This window comes from Lissotriton helveticus, chromosome 7, assembly GCF_964261635.1.
Source record: "Lissotriton helveticus chromosome 7, aLisHel1.1, whole genome shotgun sequence".
Taxonomy (NCBI): domain Eukaryota; kingdom Metazoa; phylum Chordata; class Amphibia; order Caudata; family Salamandridae; genus Lissotriton; species Lissotriton helveticus.
The window spans coordinates 48892357-48919744 of NC_136068.1; the positions used below are offsets into that span (position 1 = coordinate 48892357).

The window sequence follows — 27388 nt, forward strand, 5'->3', positions numbered from 1 at the left end:
TCCCACCGCAATCCCACCGCCATCCTAATCTGGCGGTGGGTGTATTCTGTGGCCGCGGCGGTGAATTCGCATCCTCCAGGCCGGCGGTGGCTTCCGCCGGCCCGGAGGATGCGGATTCACCGCCATCCTAATCGGGCCCTTAATTTGCAAAAATCAGTACCAGAGCCCAAATAATTTTTCAGGATTCTGCAGAAGCTGTCACCGCCCGCAACTCCTACCACTATTTCCAAATGCTAGTGCCTGCTTTACCTTCTACCTTCTAGTGATCACACTCATACAGTTATGACTTTTTGGACTATTGCAGGTCCCCTAAAGCTGCATGGATGGCATGGAAGACCCAAATCTATCATATTTTATAATACATCACTTTTATGTAATACTTTTCTGATTTGCACCGCTCAGGCACCGATAAACACCAGCACAAATTAAGAAGTCTTCTTTCATACGGCTGGCTAATGTCGCCTTAAGCGCTGGGATACGAGCCAGTTTACGTGCTGAACTTTCCAAATAATACTACACACAACTCTACCACATTGTTTCAGTGTATATCTAAGAAAACAGAAACCACTGAGGTCTTCCAGATGAAAGGGCTGTTTCAGGGCACTGAACATGCAGGAAGGCAAACTCCAAAACAACAGTCCCATGCCTACTCCGAGGACCACTCCCAAACTAAACCCATTGCAACATGTTCAAGCGGCAGCAACACGAGGAAGTTCTCACGTCTTAAAAAGGTCAGAGGGCAGGTGCACCCGGGTCTGACAGGTCCCACTCACCCCCCCCCCCCCAAAAAAAACAGCTCCCTTAGCAGCAGAGGTTTGTGACATGTTCCATCTCACTTCAACACACAGAGTTTCTGGACTGCAGCATAAAGGGTTGGTGATGTCTGTAGCTGTTTCTCTGTTTGCTCACAGATGCCTTTAGTGAATACATATGATACGTATGTTGTCAGGTGATTTATCCCGTACATTAAAACACATTGGAATCAGCTATAAAAAGATGGCATACAACAGGTCATGACTATATAGAGGTATTGTCTGTAACCCAGAATTGAATTTATCAGTGAATTGTGTGCAACAAGATATCAAAAGCACAGAGTTGCATTTCCAGGAGCAAATATTGTTGCGTTCCAAGGTACAACGCATAATATATTTTTTTCTCAAACATGCTTCTATGCCAAAAGTTCTTTGTTTTCCCAGTAGCCCACCCGATGGCATTTTCACCTGAGAGTGCTTATGATGATGCATTCATGGAATCGGCGATAGAGACAGTTCGGACCTACTTCCCTGAGACCTGGATCTGGGATCTGAAGACCACTGAGTAAGTAACATTACTTCCTCGTTACCAGTCATCTAGGGCCAGATGTATCAACATTGTATTTTGCGAGTCCTTAATACCGAATATTACAAATTCACTATTATGGACTCGCAAAATGCAAAGTATGTAATACAATTTTGATCCCTATGCTTTCCTTATTTGCGACTCACAAATTGCGAGTCGCAAATAAGGAATAACTTCCCATTCTTTTCAATGGGCCTAGTGGCCAATAGGAATGAATGGGAATTGCATGCACAATTTGCGAGTACCCAATAGGTACTCAAAAATTGCGCATACAATTTCAAGGGTGCAAGGGGGTCCAAGGGACACCCTGTTGCACCCCTGAAATATGCATGTGTGCACATGTGGCTCACATACATGCCCTAAGGGCATGTATGTGCGCCATGTGGCATCAAGAAAAATGCAAAAAAGTGCATTTTTCTAGGAATTTGCAAATTACCACCAACTTGAAGTTGGTGGTAATTTGCTATTCCTTAAAGCCAGGTCGTAGTATTTTGTTTCAAGCATTGCATTTAAGGAATCGCAAATTGTGTGGCATGGCAATGATGGGGGTACCATAGGTACCCCCATGTGCCCCCCTACCCCCCTTCACCCTGGGGGGCACCAATGCAAGGACCGTATGCCTTTCCACTTCGGCAACGCTGCAGTGGAAAGGCAATTGACCGCCGGCATCCTAATATGGATGGTGGTGTCTTGCAGACACGGCACCATATGCAGGAACTTTTTCCGCCGGTCGACAAGTCGACCGTCGGAAAAGTGGTGGATGGTCTTCCCGTCCGCCGTGGAACCCCCAGCCATCATAATATGGTGGGGGGTCATTCTAGTGAGGATGACGGGCAGATCACCCCCACCGGCCGGCAGTGCCTACCGCCGGCACGGCGGGGGCAATCCACCTGCCGTCCTAATGGGCCTTGAATACTCCTAATGCAACCAAAGGGCACCAGACAATGACCCTAGTCAACATCTAAAACCAAGAATGTTATGTTATGTTAAAAGTATTTGTAGAGCGCACTTACACCGAACGGTTTCATGGCGCTAACAGCGGGGTGGCAGCAGCGGTAGAGAGATGGAAGCTTACTCATATGCTTGTGAGAACAGAAGGGTTTTAAGACGTGTTCTGAATTGGGAGTAGCAGGTTACAGATCTGAGTTCAAACGGGAGGAAATTCCAGAGGTGAGGAGCCAGGAAGGAGAATCTGAGGCCGCCATGTTTTTTCTGTTTAAAGGAGGGGATCGTGAGCAGGTTGAGATGGGAGGAGCGGAGTTCACGTGCAGGGGCATAGAGGTGGATCCTAGAGGAGATGAAGGCTGGGTCCTGGCCAGCGAGGGCTTTAAAGATGGTACAACCCAGTTTAAATATGCAGCGTTTGGCCACCGGGAGCCAGTGGAGACTTTTCATTAAGGAGCTGATGTGTTGATGCTTAGGTTGATGGAAGATAAGCCTAGCTGCTTGATTTTGTACCGGCTGAAGGCGGCGAAGTTGGTATGCTGGGATGCCAACGTAGAGTGAGTTCGCATAGTCAATGCGGGAGCTGACCAGGGCCAGGATAACAAGAGTGAGGGCCTCGGTGGTCAAAAATCTACAGATCTTTCCGGATTTCTGCGGAGGTGAAAGAAGCAGGAGGATACTACTGCACCAATCTGGGGCTTCAGGGACATTATCCAATACCTGATATAGCCCTTCCTAACCCTTTGCAATTGAAAAGGAAGAACGTAAAATAAAATAACTTACCCCTAGCCCAAGCAATTGGAAGAAAATGGTAGGGTTCAAGAAACAAAATATTGAACAAAATAGTCTAACAAATATATGTGGTTTATAGGTTCAGCTTACAAGCCATAAGAAGGGTAGTTGGCCTACACCTGTAACACCTTCACCAACACCATTTTTGTGTTTTTTTAGAGTTTTATATAGCGCAAACTCGACCCGAAGATATCGGGTCTCAGAGTGCCTTACATGAGCATCAGTTTCTTACAGATGGACACATTTATTTTTGTTAGGCACAGTGCGATTAAGTGATTTGCCCAGAATCACAGGATGTTGAGCGTCTCTGCCGAGACTCGGACCCGGCTCCCTAGCTTCGAGGTAGACTGCTCTAACCGTAAGACTACATCTTCTCCCCATTGCTCACGGACACCCCTTCCAGTAAGACACATGATTCCCCTGATTTAACCTCAGCTCAATATCACTCACACCTGCCTGTCCTACATCAATGTCCACAGACACAGGACCACCTAAAAAACATATGCACCCAGGCCCCCAATACAAGTTCCCTACTTTTCTGTCACACACAATAAAGATCAACACCGAAGAATACCAAATTCATTTTGTGTGATAATTATTGCCTATTACACATTTTATCCTGAAATGGGACCTAACATGAGGGTCCTGCTGCTTGTTGCTCCAAACTCTGCATGTTCCAGTATATTCTGTCAGCTTCTCCCAAAAACTATCATCAGGTTTGACCTACTGAAGTGTCTCAAGGGGTTGCCGGCTGAGGCTAATCTTATACTTCCATTCGTGAAGCTGTATTAGGAAATCTTGTACTCCTGTTTGTGATCCAGATAGAAAGGAAGTCTTAAGGCTGTGTGAGGAACTTGCTGTACCAGCGGGTATGATGTATTAGGGAAGAGTCTATTTCTGTTGGTGAGACAGCGAGGTTAAGCTTGTGGTGCTCTTGAAGAATCAGTTCGGAAAGCTTGTAGTAATGTTGATGAGTGAGAAAGAACCTATAGACTAAACATTGTTTCATTCGCAGACGACACCAAACTCATCCTCTTCCTATCCCACAAAGCCAAAGCAGCCAAAGACAACTTCCAAGAAGGCATGGAAGCTGTCGCTAAATGGATGAAAAGCAGCAGCCTACAACTCAACACTGACAAAACAGAAGTACTCATCATGAGCCCACACCCAGACGTCTGGAACACCTAGTGGCCCCCCGCCCTTGGAAGCCCACCCACCCCCACAGACCACGCACGCAACCTAGGAATCATCCTAGACTCCAAGCTCAAAATGGACCGCCAGATCCACTCCGTCGCATCCTCCTGCTTCCACACCCTCCGCCTCCTATGTAAGACCTTCAAATGGATCCCCCTCGAACACAGAAAGACATTTCACTCACGCCCCCCTCGTCACCGGCAGAATCGACTACAGCAACGCACTCTACACCGGAATAAACAAAACCCTCACCCGCAAGCTACAAAACATCCAGAACGCCGCCGCAAGACTGATCCTCAACCTACCAAGACACTGCCACATCTCCCAGCACCTGCGCACACTCCACTGGCTCCCCATCGAGATTAGAATCCCCTTCAAGATCTTCACCCATGCACACAAAGCCCTCCATGACATTGGACCAGCAAACCTCAACAGCCGACTCAAATTCCACGCACACCAAAGAGCCCTATGATCAGCTCAGCTCTCCTACACCGTGGTCCCCCACGCCAGAAAGACCAGATCGGGAGGCCGCTCCTTCTCCTTCCTCGCGGCCAGAGCCTGGAATGCCCCACCGCTCCACCCCAGACAGACAACATCATTCCCCATCTTCACGAGAAACCTCAAAACCTGACTCCTCGACAGACCCCCTCCTTGATGGACTGGAACCAGCACCTCCCCTCCTCCCCAGCGCCTTGAGACCCTTATGGTGAGCAGTTGCGCTTAACAAACACGTGCTTGATTGACATGTTTGAGAAAGACAGTCTTAGTTGCTCTTGTCAAGGCTGGGCGAGGAAGCCTGTATTCCAGGCTTCATTTCCCGTTAGTGATGCCTTATGAAGGGACCATAGGGTGCCGCTTGGAAGGCAAGAAGTGAGAGAGAACTTTTAAACAGAAAACTTCTGCCGCCTTTATCAATTGGGTATAGATGTTTATGTTGCCGTTCCAGTACCAAATCACTGTAATATATTTGCTCTTACCCTATATATACTCTACAGATTGGAAGTATGTGTTGCACAAGCACTTTTGAGAATACTTTTTAGTAAATCTTTATTTTTTAATTTCTTATCAGTGACACAGGAACTATCGAACTCCAGTACACGATCCCAGACACCATCACTGAGTGGAAAGCCAGCGCGTTCTGCCTGGCGCCGGACACCGGCTTCGGCCTCTCCCCCACCACCTCTCTGACTGCCTTCCAGCCCTTCTTCACCGATATGACCCTTCCGTACTCTGTCATTCGTGGTGAGGCTTTCCAATTGAAGGTCACCGTGTTCAACTACCTCGACAAGAGCATACGAGTAAGTCAATTTTTCTGTTCATTTCTCCAAACTTTATTAAGCAAAGTGCAAGATACCAAAACTCTTTGGCATCAGTGGCAGCTCTTTCGCTAAGGTGGAGGAGGTTCGCCCCACTGCTCAAAAGGAAAAATAAAATAATAACGTGTCATTATTATCATTTTAGTTTTCCTATTGCAGTCAGTGGCTTTCGGGCTGGCCAGAGGTGTGCGAGAAGGTGTTTGTACTCCCTTAGTGCGTTCGACTGCTTGGCTGGCCCTCTTGGTCCGGCCACACAATCATGCGCACTTTGCAACTTCCCCACCAGGATGTAATGCACAGCCTGGTGAGGAATATGCACAGCCTCCCATACCCCATCTGAGCACCGAACCACTGCGTTCATACCAATCACAACACTGCATTAAAGTGCCTCTATGTCAACTGGGAGGGCCATTGCGGTGCAGTTATGTTATGAATCACAACGCTTAAAAGTGTAATAGGTGAAGAAGTGTGAGCGACAGCACTCAGGTTATGGTTTGCTGTAAACGTGTCACTTTGAGCAACTCTGCAAGTCCCTTGGTGGAATTTCTCAACTTCATGGTCCACTTATCCAGATTTAAAAAAACAGCTATTTGTAAAGTGCAAACTAATCACCCGTAAGGGTCTCAAGGCGCTGAGGGCCGTCAGGGTGATAAAGGGCCATATGTATCATCAAGCTGATTTGTGATTCTCAAATAGCGATTTTTTTTTTTTGAAATCGCTATTTGAGATTCGCAAATAGGGATGTATGTACAAAATCGAATTTTTTTTGCGATTTCTTAGTATTCCTTAATTGCGATTAGCAAATTGCGAATCGCAATTAAGGAATACTTTCCCATTCATTTCTATAGGCCAGGAGGCCCATAGGAATGAATGGGAAGTTATTCTCAATTTGTGGTTCGCAATTTGAGAATCGCAAATTGAGAATAATTTCAAGGGTGCAGGGGTGTCCAAAGGACACCTTGTTGCACCCCTGAAATCAGCATGGTTGCACATGTGGTGCACATACATGCCCTAAGGGCATGTATGTGCTTCACATTGCACTTTGAAAAATGCAAAAAAGTGAATGTTTCAAAGAAATCGCAAATTACCACCAACTTGAAGTTGGTAATTTGCGATTCCTTCAGGCCAATTTGCATTTTATTTATGCTTCATACATTGCATTTAAGGAATCACAAAATTTGTGATTCCTTAAATCCAATCGCAAAATAAAGAATCGCAAATTTTGCACGCAGATTTCTATGATACATACAATTTTGCACTAATGCGTTCGCCAACGCCGAAATTCTGGCGAATTTCGGCGTTTGCGAACGCATTAGTGCTTGATACATATGGCCCTAAGAGTGCTATTGCTCAGTCACATGATGCTGAGCTGACCTTCCTCCGGTGCTCGGGATCGAACTGTGAGCCCCGCGCTCTGGAGTCAGCCTCCCTGGCCGCTGGGCCACACCTCTCTCAGTGCCACACCTCTCTCAGGGATATTACACTGGAATATCCATTCTGGGATATTCTGTTTAAAGTGTTTGGTCCTCAGCAGGCATTGTTTAAAGGGAGGAATGGTGGAGAAATCTTCGGGGATGGACTTTGGTAATATCACCTCGTATGTGATTCGCATTTTGAGATGTCAAGAAGTGATCATAGGATGTAGCCTATTGGGACCTGCAGTGGTGGGCTAAATTAATATCCTCCGTTGGTCAGCTGCATTATTCCATGCCTGTTCAGACACTTGTTGGTGATTTATAGTGTCACTGATTTAGTACCGGATGGTGGCTTTGACCATTATCAGCTTTGTCTTATGTAAATATACTCTTCATTCTCAGGGAATACTTACTAATAAAAAAGAACTTGGCACAGAAGCTGAAAATATGAAAAGACCTCTTTATTAAATTTAATAAGTGATGCCACGTCACACAGAAGCCGTAGCAACTGAATGAGGTAGTCTGAAGAATACAGAAAACAGAGGCCTTTTATATGTTTAGGGTTACAAACTTCAGCATACAAGTAAGGGGCAGTCGTAGCTTTTGCAAGCATGCAAAATGCCTAACATTCCTTCTTACACAAGCCGGACAAACCCATAATAAAAGGACCACAACCCATATCATAAACAGACCATAAAAGAAGGAACAGAAACAGATAAGAAACAGGATAAGGGGTGTGTGTGTGTGTGTGCATACCAAACTCTACAATGTCCTGTGCTTTGATCCTCAATCTTGATCAGCTAAAGGGCAGGAACTGGTTTAACAAGGTCAGCTTCAGGCAACAGGGTCAGTTCACTCTGGTCAAACGAGTCAGCATGAACTCGAGCTAAGGTCTACATGTCTTTAAAGACTTGTTCAGCCACCGTCATAGGCCTATGTGAGGGCAACCACAAAATGGCTACCATGCACAAAATGGAACCCAAGGGTTCAGAATTCACAGAACCTCATATGTGAGTATAATAGTGTCAAGGAGTGAAGGTATTTTTCAGCCTGTATGAACAACGATTGTCGGACTGTTGAGTGCTACACTTAATTTTACTATGGGTTATAATTTGTATGGCATTGCAATTGTATTTTATAGTACTTACTACCCCAATGAGAAGTTGGAGTGCTTTACACCAGGTAGCTTGCTGCTCCGGAACTCAGGATTAGTGTTTTTTGGCTTCTGGAATTTTTAAATTCTGGGATCAGGGAATAGATTGAGGGTTCTGGGGAGTGCTCTCGTTAATGGGGAGGCCTTCATGTCTGTGTTGTCTTTTTCTTGACAGGTCAGCATCCACATGGATAAATCAGAAGACTACCATGCAGAACCTACTGCAAATGAGGAGGAGGGATACTGCGTTCCAGCCAACGAGAGGGTCACGGTCTCCTGGGACGTCACCCTAAGAGCCCTTGGTAAGGACTATTTCAAATACGATCTGTGATCGGGCGCTCATAGCATCACTTATTCTCCCTGGTGTGGCTTGCCGGATGTATGACAGTACAACGCGATCATTTTGATCGCAGTACTTTACATCGCGGATTTTACAACGCAAGTCGTTACAACAACTTGCGTTGGAGGGCGCGGATTGAGGATTATTATAATTTTATATTCCAACACCAGTCCTTGTAACAGTAGGGAAGGTGTTGGAATATAAAATTACAATATTTCTTAACCAACAGCGCCATCCAGCGCAAGTCGTAGTAACGACTTGCGTTGTAATGGCAGCGAGGTAATGGTCGTGCGGTGTAAACACCGCATTGTAAACGACGTTTACCGTGGCTTGTCTTTTGTCAGAGAAGTTCTGAGACTGATAAAACAACTCCTATTAATCAAGAGAAGCTTGAATCCTTTTTGTGCATTGGAACTACAGCCTTCTGTTAGTGGAGCTCTTGGTGGGAAAAGAAATGATCTCATTGGAGTAGATGGAAATGTGGATCTTCACTCTACTGCTAGAATATTGCATCAGCTGAGCATCATCCTGACAGTGAGGGCCTCATCCGTCAAAGGACAGGTCAAAGTACGAAGCTCATGTTTTGTATCTTTTGCAACGTGACTCATTTACTTATCAGTCAAGTCACCAAGGGCTAGATGTAGGAGCCCAAATACCGGTCGGTAACGGCCGATTTTGTCCGTTACCGACGGTATTTAGGAATTGGCATGTAGGGGCCTTTATTTTACAGAATCTGTAAATTTACCGATTCGGTAAATTTACCGATTCTGTAAAATACCGAATCGGTAATTTTACCGATTCGGTAACTGCAAGATGTAGGTGGGACTCTTCAGAGCCCCAAAGGCCTTTCAGATTCGGTATTTTACCACCCAATCCAATTGGGTGGTAAAATACCGAATCCAGGTGTGCATGCACATGTGTGCATGCACACCTATGCCATGTGACAGACAGACATGCCCTTAGGGCATGTCTGTGTGCCACATGGCACACATGCCTGTATTTGGGGTGCTAGAGGGTGTCAAAGTAACACCCCCTGCACCCTGGCAGGAATCGGTATTTACCGATTCGGTAATTACCAAATCTGTATTTCCCATTGATTCCTATGGGCTTCACAGCCCATAGGAATCAATAGGAAATACCGATTCGGTATTTACCGAATCGGCAAATACTGATTATTAACGAATCGGTATTTCTATTTCTAGAAATACCTACATCTCCCACCTTCATATTTACCGATTCATAAATACCGAATCGGTAAAATTCGGTATTTATGAATCGGTAAATACGATTTATCTACATCTGGCCTTTAATGTATATTCCTAGAGGGTTTCAAAGCCTTGTGAATATTAGTGAGGCAAGTTGGGTGTTACCTTCCTCTATGAATGTCTACAAAAGCAGATCTAGAGGCCTGTGAGGGACAGTGGACCTTAGCCCCCTGCTTTTGCATTCCCAAAATGTCAACATTTTTTCTAGAAGCTGCTGGTGCCCATTAAAGGCACATGTGTTGCTTTTTAACAAGTTGGCATGCTGGGAAAACATAGAGGGAGCTCAATCATACACTTTGTAAATTGAGGGGTGGCATCTGACCATAAGTATACGGCCACAGCTGCGGTCACAAACCATTGGTATGTCTCATGGCAATTCAAGACAAACCCCTTTTACAAGTTGGAATCACTTTCCAAAAGGTCTTTTTTAACATTGTGAAAAATGTATTTTGTAGAGATAAAACTCTGTTTATTTAGACCATAGTCTTTAAACTCCACAGATCTTATAAATACATAAAACCAAACAAAACACAACCAAGAAAACTCATTAGCATTTAAAATCAGTTACTTTGCGGACAGCTTTGTTTAATACATCTGTAATAAAACCGTATCCCCCATCACCCCTAGCAGCCTCTATGTTTCGAATTTTATAGACTTGATTAAAAAGTTTAAAGCCTCAAAAAAACATAATTAAACAATGATACCATAGATCCGAAGTTTCAAAGGGGTACTTTACCCCAATCATTCCTCCTTAGCAGCAGTAGATTAAAACCATTTGGTCTACAGCTATCTTTGATCTTTAAGAATTTATATAACGAATGGGTGGGTTTAAAGATAAATAAATCACTATCCTTGCTTAAGTTTTTCCCTTGCAAAACGATTTATACCTTTCATATAATTTCCTAGTGCAAATGCGATATCCAAATTTTCCTATTCTATCAGTAGCGCAATGGCTTGAGCTCGTGACCTTATTCCGTATTTTACAAATAGTGGTCGTAAAAACAGTTTTCTCACATCTTTATTTGTAGTCACAATCCCAAACATTTTGTGAACTGAAGGCTTCTTCAATGCCATATTTATTCTTCAGACCCTATATTCCCAAAAAGAGAGGGATGCTCAGATTGTCTCCCTGTTCATATGAGTAGATTCTTTCAATGTAAGGAAATCCTCATGGAGTAGAAGGGTCTTCTAATCTCCACCTTATTCCTTCTGCTGCCTGCCGTAAAGGTAATTTGTAATGGAATGGAGACATTTCTGCTGGAACAGAGATGTTCATCTCTCTTCTAAGAACTATTAAGGAGAAGTTTCCGTGAAGATAACAAATCCATATTTGTAAAGCGCAAACTACTCACCCTTACAGGTCTCAAGGCGCTGGAGGCCGTCGTGGAAATTATGGGCCCTATTAGAATGGCGTCCGTCGGCCACCCCAGAGGTGGAGGGACCGTCCACAGGGGCAACGGCGGTCCCTCCGTGCAAATTAGGATGTGACCGCCACCCTGGCGGTCACATCCTGTATGTTTAACATTGCGGCGGGTGCGGCTTGAAGCAGCACCCGCGGCAATGTTAAAAATGCAAGCAGTGCATTTGCATGCACAAAGCGGCAGGCACCGCTTCGTGCATGCAAATGCAGGGGGGCATTGTCGCCGCGGAAAGGCATATCCCTAAGCAAATCCTAATATGGCTGGCGGTGTCTGATCGACACCGCCACCATATTAGAGCTTTTCCGCTGCGGTCTCGCGGCGGAAAAGCGGCGGACGGTCTTGCCGTCTGCAGATGACCCCCCCGCCATCCTAATCTGGCGGGGGGTCATTTCTCCCAACGCAGAGGTGAATCCGCATCCTCCGGGCCGGCGGTGGCTTCCGCCGGCCCGGAGGATGCGGATTCACCGCAATCGTAATCGGGCCCTAAGTGAGCTATTGCCCAGAGTCATATGGTGCTGAGCTGAGCTGCCACCAGAGCTGGGGATTGAACCGTGAACCCTGTGCTCCGAAGTCAGCTGCCCTGGTCGCTGCACCACACCTCTCCAAACTCCTAATACAATGATCTAAACACCATCGAGCCATGTGTCCTCCTAAATGAATCTCAAACGTTGGCTTGGGTTTAGAGGAAGATATTTTGATTTGTTGTTCCTTCTCTTTGTCGCAATGATTTGCCTTTTTCTGTTGCTGTCTATTTCAGGGGAGGTGAATTTCACAGTTAGCGCCGAGACACTGAAGGGAGAAGGTCTGTGCGGGAACCTAATTATTGCCCACGATGTGCAGAGGAAGGATACAGTCATCAAATCGCTTCTCGTGGAGGTAATGTAGGGGTTGTGTGTGCTCTTGATACTTATTTCAGTAGGATGTTTCTCTTATCTGGCATGAAATTCTTGCTGAGTGACCTCCCAGATATAAACCGACATTTCCTGCTGCTACCTTCCCAATTTTTCTCAATTTTCTATTTCTGTCTGGTACAAATCTTAATTGTCTACCCTGTGTGTTTTTTTCAGCCTGAAGGGATAGAAAAGGAAGAGACTGTCAATGCTCTGATCTGTGCAAAAGGTGGGTTAATCACATCTCATGGGTATCACCTTGTTAAATTTGTCTTCACAAAAAACACACACTTGACACTTTAAGATTAGAGCTCTGCAAATTGATTTAGTCTTGATCTTTGGCACCTAGGCTATTCCAGTACTGAAACCCACACAAAGCTCAAGTAATGTACTTCAATTTTAAGCAGCAGCATCCTCTGTTATGACACATTTCTGATGCTGCGTTTTATCTCTGACCCATGGCAACTATGCTATACCACCACTAAGGGCCACACACAGGTCTTTCAATGTAGCGTAGTCTTGTTTTCCACCACCATCTGCCATTTCTGTTCTGAAGCCTACATACATCTTGTTCAAAGTATCTCAATCCTTACTTTAAGCTCTCTTCGAAATTATGGTATTCCACAACCCATGAATCTCTTTTAATGAGTCTTGTTTCTGTCTTCCATTACCCTCTGTTATTGTAGTAATAGTGATCTGCATCTTATCTATTTCACTAATGGGCCCCAAACAGCCCTCCAAAGAGCCCCACTCCCAAACCTTAACCATGATGCTTTCTTCCCTTCTTTGTTGGGCACCTGCTCAACATACAATTGTAGGTGTGGAAAACAATGTTTCATGCAGTAAACAAAATCTAAATGCATTCAGAAACATATTAGCTTATAATGCAAGGATTTGAATTGCTTCACAAAACTAATATGTGATATTTACAGAGTTTGGACTTTATTGTTTCAAACTCTACATAAACTCAAATCCTCACAAAGAAGGCAAGGAATGAGGATTTGCAAATCAGGGTGAGCACAGCTGCCCTCTCCAACCTTTGGCACACCAAATCAGAAAACACTTCCTATGTCCCAGATCATGTCTTATGTTATCTTTTAGCTGACAGCCCTGTTTCCGAAAAGATTCACCTTAAGGTTCCTGAGAATATGGTGGAAGGATCTTCACGGGCCTATTACTCCGTTGTTGGTAAGTGATCGTTAAGACCCTAACACCCTTCCTGTCTCTGTCGTAGAATGTGAAGGCGCCTACATTGACCCATCAGTTCCATCAACCCTGCATCCTCTGGGTTACCCTTTCATTCCTGCTTTGACCACACAAATGTCAAAAGGCTCTCAATTGGTGAATGGTTTCTGGTTGAGCAAAAGGTCTTCTCCATTCTGGTAGTATTATTTTAAATTTCAGTCAAATATTGTTTGCAGCAGAGTCAAATTAAAACAAGAGCACGAAAAGTTTGCAACAAAATGTAATCTCAGAATGTGAAAATGATAGACATTTAAAAAGAGACACATATTTTAAAGCAACATTGTCCTAATTAGGGAAGGACATCCTTCAATGGTGTTGTGCAAACCTCAGAAAGAAAGCCATGAATTTATAATCAGTGTCTTATAACAGAGCTAAGCCACCTCAACCATGTTTATAAAAGAGCATGCTGAGTGAGCAACTTGGGGAAAGTTCAGAACCACAGTTCCAGTTTCTGTGGTGCCAGGCCTACCGCCATTGTAAAACACTTCACCATATGAGCCTATGGAGAGCAAAGTTGGGGTATTAGAGAGGACAGGGCCCTGGAAAGGGTTGGAAGTTTGAGTCTGGATGAACCTTGGTCTGGGTGAGCCAAAATGAGCAGAGAGTGTTTTTCAACCTGTGACTTTGCCTTCCAAAAACACACAAGTTCTGACAGCGGCTACTACATCCTAGAGATTTTGGGAAACCTGGAATGGCCTAAAACCATGCTGAGCCTCTCCACGCATGTACTGGAACCCGCCTGTTTTCACCACGTGCTGTCAGCTCTTAACAGGATGATCATGTGAAGAGTGCCAATATCATGTGTCTCTCAAGCGCAACACATTGCGATGGATGATTATGCGAATGTGTTCAGAAAATATTATGAGTGGTGTAAGAGGGAAAGTCTATAGGAACATAGATGGGGCAGTGTAATGCTATGCTAGACTGTAAAAGATGATTTATCAGACCTCCGAACCTTCTCCATCCTGCAGGGGACCTCATGGGAACCGTCATCCAGAACTTGCGCAAGCTTCTGCAGATGCCCTCTGGCTGCGGCGAGCAGAACATAGCCCTCTTAACCCCCAACATCTATGTCCTGGATTATTTGAACAAAACCGGGCAACTGACCGATGAAATAAAATCCAAGGCGACTGAGTACATGATAAGCGGTGAGTGATGGAATTATCCATCCAGTCGGTTATTAATTGAACTGAAGGATTGTGCATTTGTGCTCATATCAAAGACATCACAGAGGAGACAGGTGCCATTAGCCCTAAAATAGCACCTTCTTCAGGGTTCAGGGCGCTAGACTATAATCAGATTTTGACAGAGGGAGGGTGTCCTTAGAACTGTCTTGTATTTTACATTGTTTGGACAATATGTAATTAAGTATTGATTATTTTCCTCCCCCTAGGGTACCAAAAGCAGCTGCGTTTCAAGCACCACGATGGCAGCTACAGTGCATTTGGCCCTCCTGGGCAGGGAAACACCTGGTGAGTCGGTAGCAGTGGTTAGCAACCCAGGTACCTTCCCTTATGTGACTGCAAGACTGGGGTCGACCCAGACTTCAGGACTCTCTGTTCCTACAATGGCAAACCTTAGAAAGTTAATACTTTGTCTTTCAATGTCATCGGTGGATCTTTAGGGCCGATTACGATGGCGGGCTGACAAAGTCTGCCCGCCATCGCACCTCCTAAAGGGACTGCACACAATAGCTGCAGCTTTACCACCAATTCAATTATGATGCTCCCACCAGTGTGGCAGGCGCATCCTGTATATTTTACATTGCGGCGGGTGGTGCTGCTAGCAGCACCCTCCGCAATGTAAAATATACATGCACAACGTGCCAGGCACCGCACGGTGCCATAGGTACCCCCCATGTGCACCCCACACCATGGGGGCCTGCATCATGCATCCAAACAGCAGGAAACGCCAGCCTTTCCATGGCTGCAATGCAGCCATGGAAAGGCTGCTCTGAGCCTGCATCATAATATGGATGGCGGTGTCTTTCAGACACCGCCACCATCTTAAACCCCTTTTTCCGCCGGTCCACGAGTCAACCGGCGGAAAAGCGGCAGACGGTCCTTTCTGTCCGCCGTGGTGCCTTTCCTATTCCCACCGCCATCCTAATTTGGCGGTGGGAATAATCAGGACGAATGTGGGAAATTTGGGACCGCCGGGCCCGGCGGTCGCGGATTTTCCGCCATCGTAATCGGCCCCTTTGTTCTTGCTCTGAAGACCTTCCTGTCTTGTAGAGGCCAAAGCAGTACTGTTCACACATACAAAAGACCCCTCTTTAGGTGTCACCATAGGACACCATTGTTGATGTCACTGATAAGTATTTGCCTTATATCCCAAGAGTGTGGAGTTTCCTTTTTCCCTGTTGAGCTCCTTGGAGTGCCTTTGAAGAGTTTAACTCGGAAGATTGAGGCTTCATCAGAAAAGTGTTCCGTCTTTGTTTCTCTCTTTCAGGCTGACAGCCTTTGTGCTCAAGTCCTTCGCTCAGGCCAGGACTCACATTTTCATAGAAGAGAAGCAGCTATCCGAACCCCTGCACTGGCTCGCGTCCCATCAGAAGGATAACGGCTGCTTCCAGAGTGTCGGGTCGCTCTTCAACAACGCCTTGAAGGTGACTGGTTACCCAGGCGGCTCTAGTGTGGGGTGAAACAGGTCTTTGTGTATGAGAGTGTCTAAGGGTATGGACCATAGGTCTGCTCAAAATGGAGCAATCAAGGCCTTTGAGCGAGTAAGGTTTGGTAGACTTTACACTCCTGAGCAGGCCATGTAAATCCTAGAAGATAAATATCTGACTCCCAGAATCATAAAGAAATTTTAATTTAATGCACTGTCAATTTCTGTACATTCTTCACTGCTTTTCAGAGGATTGGTGAACTGGGCCTGGAGGCCCATAGGAATGAATGAGAATTACCGATTCGGTAAATACCGAATTGGTAATAGGGGGTAGACCTACAAGGGTGGCAGAGTGTCACATTGACACCCTGTTGCACCCCTGCATAGTGCATGGGTGCACATGTGGCAGACATACATGCCCTAAGGGATGTATGTCTGCCACATGGCACTGAGGGCCAGATGTAGGAAGCCTAATTAGGGTCGGTAACGGCCGAAATTACCGAATTTCGGCCGTTACCGACCGGAATTAGGCTTTTCAGATGTAGGTGGCCAAATTGTAGGATTCGGTAATTTACCCAATCGGTAACTTAAGGAATCTGTAAATTACCGAATTTTTAACATTCCGATTCGGTAAATAAATGAATCCTTAATGTAGAGAGCACTCAAGTGAGTGCTTTTTACATTCAAGGATTCGTTATTTACCACCAACTATTAGTTGGTGGTAAATTCCGAATACCTTTTAAAAAGCAATTTTGTGCTTTTTATTTAGGGCCAGATGTAGGAAGCGTTATTCCGGTCGGTGACGGCCGAAATTACCGAATTTCGGCCGTTACTGACCGGAATTAGGCTTTTCATATGTAGGTGGCTTCATTTCAGATTCAGTAATTTACCGAATCGGTATTTAAGAATTTGGTAAATTACCGATTCTTAAAAATACCGAATCGGTAAATTACCGAATCTGAAATGTATGGAGCACTCAAATGAGTGCTTTTCCCATCTTAGGATTCGTTATTTACCACCAACTAGAAGTTGGTGGTAAATAATGAAAACCTTAGAAAAAGCATTTTTTTTGCTTTTCCAACAGTGCCATGTTGCAGACATACATGCCCTTAGGGCATGTATGTCTGCAACATGTGCACCCATACACATTTGAGGGGTGCAACAGGGTGTCAAAGTGACACCTTGCCACCCTTCAATGTTTCCCCCATTTAGCAAATCGGTATTTACCGATTCGGTAACGGACATTCATTCCTATGGGCCACCAGGCCCATAGGAATGAATGACAATTACCGAATCGGTAAATACCAATTCGGTAATTACCGAAACTTACCGACTTGGTAATTATTTAAGAAAAATTACCTACATCCCATTTGCCTGTTCTTAAATACCGAATCGGTATGATTCAGTATTTAAGAATCGGTAATCTGGGATTACCTACATCGGGCCCTCAGTAACACTAGGAGTGAAGGCAGCTATCCTGTACGGCCAGACCTAAAAGGAATTTGATATGGTGGCATGTCATTTTTGCCTTGATTTTATATTCATAAAAAAAGAAACCTGGATAAAATAGTAAAAAATGTCGGAAACAAATCCAAATGTTTGTGCTGTCTACCTTTCAATGCTGAAATAATTTAGATTAAAATTATGTATCATTGTGTTAAAAAAATGTATACAAAAAAGTAAGCAGGCTGGGAGTTCACCCCTTATCCCATTCTGCAATTAATGAAGAAACAATATTTTCACCCAGTGATCCGAATAAGTAGGATGTATTCCCAATTTCCATCACAATCAATTGTCAATGTGTTCCTTTTTAGGTCGAGCAGACGTACTCTCAATGCGTGAGCATTGAGAGTGTCTGCTTCAGACCTAATGCTGCCCGTATTTATGAATGTGGACACCAATCTGACACGCGCTTTTCCTTTGCAGTTTTCACCGCGGGAGCGCGCGTCTGACCCGCGCATGCGCAGAGTAACTCACAGCCCTTGCTCACACACAGACACAGGCAGCCCCCACCCCTCTGCATGCACGCACGCACACACAGACACTCGCTCACACACACACCCCCTCCCCCACAGTCACACACACGCACTCCAAGACACATACACACACACGCACGCACACACACATACCGAGCCCGCCCCCCCGCACGCGCGCACACACACATGCTCCCCCCGCTGCTCAGCAACCCACTCACCGGCTTCCTTCGTGCGGCGGCTCTCCTCAGCTGCAGGGCCCGGCAGCAGGACTCTTCTTCCCTCCTTCGGCACCGGGGCGCAGGGTAGGCTCCTGCCTGCTCCGGTGCTCCAAACACGGCTTCAATCGCGGCTCTTCCGTGGGAGGCGGGGTAGGCTCCCGCCCTCCTACTTCCTGTTTCCGGTTGTCGCGCCGGCCTGCCTGACTTCCTGGTCGCAGGCCGGCAGAGTGACGAGGATGTTTGATTTGCGGTATTTATTTATTTATGCATTTTTATATAGCGCGGACTTTACCCGAAGGCGGTATTTATTTATTTATGTATTTATGCATTTTTATATAGCGCGGACTTTACCCGAAGGCGGTATTTATTTATTTATGTATTTATGCATTTTTATATAGCGCGGACTTTACCCGAAGGCGTCGGAGCGCTTCACATTAGGAACAGAAATTAAACATAATGTGAAACATTACAAAAGAACAGGTTGCAAAAACATACGTTACTTACATAAGGTAATAGTGACAATTGTGAGCAAACAAAATACATGAGGTAGTAAAAACTATGAACAACCAAAAATACATGAGGTAGTAAAGGTAATAGTGACAATCGTGAGCAAACAAAATACTTGAGTAAAAATTGTGAGCAACCAAAATACATGAGGTAGTCAAAAGTGCACAAGAGGAAATGAAAGGGACAAGTGTGCAGTTATAAGAGAAAACAGAGTATAATTAGAGGTATAGTCCTGGAATAAGTGCTAGACACTCAGGCTCAGGAACAAGCGTTACATGGGCAAGGTGGCACTTGTGCAAGTATCAAAGGTAAAGACATGTGAGAGGTAGCAGCCGTGTGTTGCAAGGGCAGAGTGTTGTGTGCATGTTACAAAAGGGCACCGAACACCAGTACATGGAAAATACTGCAAAAAGGCAGACCCTCCAATCACAGGCATACACTGGGAAGGCACTTCCATGGTCATGGAAAGTAGAAATTATCAGTAGTGGGAAGTCTTCCTCACAAATAGCAAGAGGACGTGAATTACTTTTGGAGGTGTCTCTGGAGGAGGAGAACTTTGAGGTCCCTTTTGAAGGCCTGGGAGGAGGCGGTGGTCCGGAGCTTTTTTTGTCCTCTCGCGGTTTGTAAATACAAAACATATTGCATTACAAATGCTATAGGTATCACATTTGCGAAAGTTATAACTATTGGCATTGTAAATGACGAAGCTATTAATTTAGCTATTTTAAAAAAAAAGAAACATAAATAAAAACGTTGCCATTTACAATACCAATAGCTCAAACTTTCCTAATGCGAGACCTATTGCATTGCAAATGCTTGTTTAGGAAATGTTTCTGCTTGTCTGTCTGCATCTCTGATAAGATACAGAAGGCTAAATATGATTTCACCATGTTTTGCTTCCTGTTTTTAGCTTATTCTTACTTTGCATTCTCTTACACACAGGGTGGTGTGAATGATGAAACCACGCTTTCAGCATACGTCACAATCGCTCTCCTGGAGTACCCGCTCCCTTCATCGGTATGTACAGAGCTTGTTTGAATCACATTATTCAAATTTGTGTTTTAGAAACATCCACTTCCCAAATATGATTATCTATGCAAAAGGTATTATTGCACGGTTAGAGATTACATTGAGACTTTTTAGCAATGCTAGTGTTGGTGAGGTCTTTAGGACTCGTACAAGCCTTGGGGATTTGGACAGAATACTAAAATCATAATAAACTCTGGTGGGTCTCCAGGATCCATCCTAATGTCCAAGAAACTCCTATGGAGTTAAACTAAAACATTAAAAAGAGACATGTTGTTCCAACCATGTGGAAAGAATGTTTTCTGATCACCAGATATATTATAATCCTCTGTGGTATTGGAATAAACAGTGAGTCTCTGATCTCCATGTTGAAACATGTCTCCTGGTACCCTTCCAAAGCCTCAGTTTTTTTAAACTGTTTGTATGCCCTCAGCATATCTGCTGTTTTCTATTTGTGTAGGCCTGTGAGCATCATTCCAAAAAGTCTCAAAGAGAAGACTGTGAGACCCTTGAAGAAATCAGCTTGCTGTGCTTCTCCTTTTCTTACTCCACCTCTGTTCTAGCAACCTAGGAACATCCTCAGCCTCACCTTTCCTTTGTTAATTTCCCTTCATTTAAGTGCATTAAGACCTTGGTATTCTGAGACAAAGCCCATGTATTCAAACCTTGTGGCTGTGGCTAAACATGACACTTACATTTTAATACCTCTCTGCAGCACCCCGTTGTCCGCAACGCCTTGTTCTGCCTTGAAACGGCCTACAAGGAATCAAATGATGTCTACACCAAGGCACTCATGGCGTACGCTTTTGGCCTGGCTGGCAAGGACGACAAACGCACAGAGCTGCTGGAGTCCCTGGATAAGGAAGCAATTGAGAAGGGTAAGAGTAGAATCTTTCAGGTGTGAGAACTGATATTGTATATGCTGTGTGCAAAAAAATTAATAAAACTGTTTAAAAAAAAAAAAAGAGTAGAATCTTTCAGAATATTATCCTCGCATGAACTAAAACCACTCCCTTATAAACTCATATTTTGGGTTGTTTGGCATTCTTATGGCTCACACCTTCTTTCCATCTATCTTTTCATTGGTTCTCCTGCCTGCCTACTGACTGAAGCCTTCATTCTAATTTGGTTGTTATTCACATTGCAGTCAAAAATTCCACTTTTCTTCTGAAATGGTAATTGAACTAACTCTAGCCACATACTCCATGTAAAAAGCAGTGGGATATGTGTCCTAAAAATGCCCGAAATTGTAGGTAAACATGCAGAAACCAGGCTAGTAGTCCCCTTTCTATATGATTCTACAAGAGGATAACTCCTAATTCCCCAGCAACACCGTGCCATGCTATTACCAAATCCCTTGATCTAGGTGATATCACCTGGAATCAAGCACCAGCTCATGATGGTAACCTAAATAAATTCCACAACAAGTCTCCTCTGATTCCTAGCTATCTTGCTAATCTCCTGTCAGTGTTCTAACTATTGATTTTGTTCCTTTTGCTCTATCTTTTTATTTTTCTCCATAAGCTGGAGTTACCTCTGATTCTTCTCCCATCTTGATTCTTTCTCACTCTTTTGCTCTTATTCCAATTCTTACTGCCTGATCTATGGACTACATCCATTTCTCTATTTTTCCATCTTCCACTTTGTTCACCGTGGTATTTCTTGGGTCATGTTTTTATGTTCCTGTTCTTTGTGTTGACTAACCTGTTTCATTTATGATTGCTTATAGAGCAGGTATTACTCATATGCAAGTTTCTCTTTTCAATTACTTTTCTTTTTTCTTGTCAATATAAGTAAGTCTAATTTTGGAAACTGAGTTCGAATGGTAGAGAATAAAACAAAAGATTTACCTACATGAACAGTTGACACAGCACATAGTGTTAATGTACAAAATGTAGCCATACTGTAGATATGATTGAAGAAAACACATCTAATTTCTTGTTATTTGTTGTCTTCTCTCTGTCTCTGGAGGGGTCCCCTTTGGTTTATAAAGGGGAAGTCCAGACTTGTGCACCTCTAATACTTGGACATTCTGATTGGGGTTCCCTTCAAAGTGTGACAAGGATGTACAACTGTGTAGCCACTACATGCGTGTACTGAATGAAATAGCTCAGAGACCAAACGCTATATTTGTAGGCATCGTGCTGTAGATCTCATCCTTCTCCCCTCTGAAGACACCTCACCAGTGTACAGACACCTTCTGATGGACGGCTCTCTTTTAACTCCTTAAGATGGATCTGTCCACTGGCACCGCACTCAAGAGACCAAAGAAGAGGAGCCGTTTCCCTATTTCCGCTTCCGTCCACGGGCGCCCTCTGCTGAGGTTGAGATGACATCCTACGTGCTGTTGGCTCGCCTCGCCAAGCATCCCGTTTCTCAGGAGGATCTTACGAAGGCTGCAAAGATTGTGCAGTGGATCACAAAGCAGCAGAACCCCACTGGTGGTTTCAGCTCGACGCAGGTAGGGTGAGCATGGGTGTGGGTGATTTTGTAGAGTGTGGGGATTTTGTGTGTTGGTATGTGTATAGATGTGTATTGTGTGTGTGTGTGTGTCCACATGTGAAAAGTTGGTTTACATGTGAGTGTATATCGAGTGTCTGGGCATATAAGGATTTGCTCTACCTTTCAATTTGGAGAGGGTAAACTTTCAGAATTTGAACCGTGATGAATGGGAAATGCCCGATAGGACTATTTTCTATTTCACTGAAATTGCTCTCTTGCCTCTGGGCTCAGTATTTGCTCTGCTCCAGCTGTATCTCTTTAGGTCTCGGCTAGCGTAGGCTTCGCTTGTGCAGTCTCGCTGGCGAGATCTTATGTTTCCTAGCGTAGGGAGGTAAATGAGCTAGCTCTTCTCCATTGGCTGGCTTCCTAAACGGCGGCCAGCCATTGGAGAAGAGCTTTGTCCGTCACTCTAAGCCCCGTCCGTTTCGGATTGAGGGGCGTGGTTTTTTTCGTTTCTTTCTCTCAGCGACGTTTTCAGTAAAAAACACGCCCCCCAATCGCAAAAGGACGGGGCTTAGAGAAAAAAAGTGGCGAGCAATTGTTTTTATTTTGAGTTTTCGGGACGCATATCCCTGCTGGCAGATATCCCACTAGTTAAAGATGCATTACGCCACACTCCACTAAGTACGCTGCAGACCACGCAAATGATTTTCACGTATGCTAGGATCACAACAACTGATCACGGGAACTATCCAGTTTGTTTAAAACATGCTCGGGGTGTCTGACACGTCCAACACATAACACTATAGCTTCCGGTAACCTAAAAACACACCACGGCAAGATGGAGGTGCCATCTGCACCCATAGGGGAGGTCCTCCAACAGTCCGCTTTCTATAACAATCAGCAACAATGCCTAGTTAACAGCTCTTCCGGATACACAGCGTTCGAGCACTGCGCACATGTAGGACGAGGGAGCACAAAACGGACAACAATCGTGCCGATAAGGAGAATTTTGACCATGTCTTTTCAGAACCTGCCTGATGCGTAACCGACTGCCCCAGCACCAGTGTCTCTATGGAGAAAAGTGGGACACGTTCCCTAGTCCCCATGTCCCTGCAAAGACATCAAACAGACGTGTGACGGATTCCCCGGCCTTGCCCCCTCCCCAGTAGAGAGAAGCCGGGCACGTGACAGCACTGTGGCTTGTTGGGTATTCTCCTCGCGTGCCTCCAGCCGGCTGCCTACGCGCCATGACACCGGCTGTTTGGCGGCCCGCAGAGGGGTCGCCACGCCCCAGAGTGGTATTCACCATGCGGGTCAGGAGGGGGCAAAGCAGGGCCCTCACCCACCCCAAGCAAACAACGGCAGCTTTCAGAGGCTGGCGAGGGCACAGGGACAGACAGGAATATGGCTGGATGTGTCAGAGCGCAGCAAGCGCCACTTTCAGAAAACACCCTCTATGCAGAACTTAAAACGGTGCCAGATTGATGTTCTGAAATTAGAAATTATATATATTTTTTAAATATATATATACAGATACGCAAGTCCCCACAAACTTTATCGAAGCACCAAAGCTCAGAAAAAGTAAACCAACATAACGTGTATATTGAAGCCAATCCAGAAACGTTTAGGGTCAAGGCTTGAGGCCTTCTCTAGATGTTTCTTTGCTGCCGCTGACCTTCTCCCTACAATATGCACCTCTACAGCAATCAATCGAAGGTGATGCTCAACATGTACTCTTCGAAGTGCCCGATTAAAGATACTGGCGCATGGAACACCTCAACAGCATCGGATAAAAAGATATGTCCTCGGTGCATACCTCAAAAGCATCTGACCAAAGATAATGGTGTGTTGTGGCTTTTGGCAGCATTTGATGGAAAGTCATAGCACAACACACAACTTGACAGCATTTTATCAAGGTTATTGGGCATGGTGTCAGATTGTGAAGATGGTGTGCCCCACCACCACCACCACATCCACCACAACAACCTCCACCACCACCACCACATCCACCACCAGCACCACCACCACATCCACCATCACCACCACATCCACCACCACATCTACCACCACATCCACCACATCCACCACCACCACATCAGCCACCACATCCACTAGCACCACATCCACCACCACATCCACCACCACGACATCCACCACCACCATATCCACCACCACCACATCCACCACCACCACCACATCCACCACCACCGCCACATCCACCACATCCACCTCCGCCACCACATCCACCTCCACCACCACATCCTCCACCACCACATCCACCACCACCACATCCTCCACCGCCACATCCACCACCACCACATCCACCACATCCACCACCACCACATCCACCATATCCACCACCATATCCACAACCACCACATCCACCACCACCACATCCACCACCACCACATCCACCACCACCACATCCACCACCACCACATCCAGCACCACCACATCCACGACCACCACATCCACCACCACCACATCCACCACAACCACCATATCCACCACCACCACCACATCCAACATCACCACCGCATCCAACACAACCACATACACCACCACCACATCCAACACCACCACATCCAACACCACCACATCCACCACATCTACATTCACCAGATCCACCACATCTATATGTGTGTGTGTGTGTGGGGGGGGGGGGGCATGCAAATGCAATAGGTCTCGCATTTGCGAGAGATTAAGCTATTGGCATTGTAAATGACAATGCCATTTATTTATCTGTTTTCAAAAACCAACACATAAATAAAAAAATTGTCATTTACAATGCCAATAGCTCTAACTTTTGCAAAGGCGAGACCGTTGCATTGTAAATGCTTGTTTTATTAGCAGTGCAGAAACGAGTACTTCCTTGCAAGGTAAAGTATGCTGTATGGTTCTGAGCAAAGTACATTAACAGAGGCAAACCAATCTCATCTCCACAATCTGGATTGAATCGTGCAAAAGCCATACTGGATGTGGTCTTGTCCTTGGCTCCTTCCATAATGCTTTGCTGAAACCTGGTAGAGTTTGCTGAGATTATTTAAATTAACCTTGAAGCATTGCTGGATCTCACAGGAACCCCTAAGGGCTATAGCTAAAATGGGAAAATACTGTTTAAAATTCATGTTTCACCAATCCAGGAATTTTAAGCTTGATGGCTGTCTCACGCGTGCTGCATTGTGCTCTATGTAACACTTTCTGAGTCTTGCTGTATGATTCTATGATTACATTTTAAATCCATAAGTGTAAATACTGCTAAAGTAAGTCCTAATGCACAGTAGCCATTCGTAACATACATGATGCTCATGAAAAAATCATCAAGATACTCTTACCTCATTATCGGAAGAAGGCTAGATGCCTAATATGTTAGAAGCGAGGATGACACCCAGCTGTTTTCTTTTAGCGAACTATTGGTGTCCGCTTTGGATTCATTTAGAGACTGTCTCAAAAACATTGCTACCTGGATGAACAGGAACTTCTTACATCTCAACGCCGATAAAACGGAGGTTCTATTTTTTAACCAAGCTTCCCCCCCCTCCCGCAGACCTCTCATGGCCTATTGAACTCAGCTCTTCACCAGTGCCTAAGGATTCGGTCAAGAACCTTGGTGTCAAATGGGACAAAGACCTGACCCTATTGACCCAAGTCTGTCAAGTCTCGGCTGCCTGTTTTCGAAAGATGAGAACAATCAGAAAACTTCTTGACTTTCTACCAGATGAAAGCCGTAGAAACTTTGTGCATGCCCTGGAGACCCTCACCTTGACTATGACAATGGCCTTTACCTGGGCTTGCCCAGATGTCTGATCAGAAGGCTGCAAATAGTACAGAACGCTGCTGCAAGGCTGGTCCATAACGTTTCAGATTGCCATCGTATCTCTCCACATCTCAAACAACTCCATTGGCTCCCAGTCTCCAAGAGAATTGAATTCAAGGCCCTTACCATTGCATTCCGGGTCTATCAAGGCAGGGGTCCTAGCTACCTAAGGAAGTGACTCCTCCCTTACCAGTAAGAGAGGTTTTTGAGATCCAACCACAGACGTTACCTCACTGTCCCTTGCTTTTCCAAAGCCAGGCTAGGGGGTAGATAATTCGTGGTGGGAAACACCAAACTGTGGAACGACGTGCCTCTCCACCTACGCATGCTGTACTCGGAGCTGGAGTTCAGAAAGTCACTGAAAACCTGGCTTTTCAAGCTTAGGGATTAGCAGCTCGGTCGCATTGCTCTGATGTCTTCTGCCTTAGCGATGGGACACCTCAGCTGAGGTAGCTATGCCCTTTATAAATGTCCTTTATTATTATTATTCTGTGCCCTAGCCACTGATGGACGAATTTTCCACAACCAATCCTAATAACTTTCCTCTAAAATGACTTCTTCTTTTTTCAGTAATTCCCAGAATTCCTCATCCTAGATATTTCTAGACTTCTTCAAGCAGCAGATTTGTCCTTTCTTCTCACCACCCCCGTGTAAGGATGATGTTTCCTCCCTCCTGCCAATGGGGGATCTGGTTTTGCCTCCTGCTAGGAGCACAGGCAGAAAGTCTAGGCAGTTTCCAAGCATCAATTGTTTTGTTACTTCACATCCTTATTTGGCATGTCTATTTCAAAAGTAAGAACTCTGAAAACTGTAATTTGTGTTGCAACAATTCTATTCCCCTTCCAGATCCATAGCTCATGCCCCATGTTTAGAATACTCCAGCCTTCCTGCTGCCAGAGTATAATGTGGGTGGTATCAATACACAATGCAGGCCTCATATGCATTTATCTTCCACACCACTGGTGCATTTCTGCAATATCTACCATTGTCTTCCCTGTAAATAAAATAAACTAGTGATGTGGAACACTACATTGTAGAGGGAGAAAGCACAGGTGCTGTGACCCTATCTAACAGTGTCATAGAGCACAGAGTCAAAAAGCCATCCGAACTAAACCGATAAAGTGGGAAGGACACTGCAAAAAAGGATGTCCTTTCTTGCCCCACCCGTCTGTACAGTTGAACCATTGTTTGGGTATCTTATTTGGGCTAATCCCGTAAGGGTTATCAATGCTGCTTATTTCATAATGCGGGAGTCCCTTAGAAGCTAGAGTACTCCCAAAATAAGCTAAAAACACAATCCCCAGAATAGATCAGGGTGAACAAGAGTACATCCCTGTCACCATGGAGGTGAAAGTTCTGGCCCCGGGTGGAACAGGAATAGCATTCGCCTTATGCCTATCTAGAATAGTAATGTATTGGCCTTCAGATGAGGCTGAGTTAATTTCACATTAGAAAATAATTTATTTAGAAACTCA

The 27388-nt window shown here is 45.0% G+C and overlaps 1 protein-coding gene across 1 annotated transcript in view; it reads left to right on the forward strand.

Annotated features, from left to right (window-relative positions):
* Positions 1–27388, forward strand: part of LOC144767997 (alpha-2-macroglobulin-like) — a 190053-nt gene that overhangs the window by 129015 nt on the left and 33650 nt on the right. Inside the window, exons 18-29 of the mRNA XM_078651388.1 lie at positions 1197–1317; positions 5339–5567; positions 8329–8455; positions 11937–12055; positions 12247–12298; positions 13171–13257; positions 14286–14462; positions 14708–14786; positions 15766–15922; positions 19568–19642; positions 20367–20529; positions 21883–22112. Coding sequence (XP_078507514.1) covers positions 1197–1317; positions 5339–5567; positions 8329–8455; positions 11937–12055; positions 12247–12298; positions 13171–13257; positions 14286–14462; positions 14708–14786; positions 15766–15922; positions 19568–19642; positions 20367–20529; positions 21883–22112 — 1616 coding nt within the window. The remainder of the gene's footprint in view (positions 1–1196; positions 1318–5338; positions 5568–8328; positions 8456–11936; positions 12056–12246; positions 12299–13170; positions 13258–14285; positions 14463–14707; positions 14787–15765; positions 15923–19567; positions 19643–20366; positions 20530–21882; positions 22113–27388) is intronic.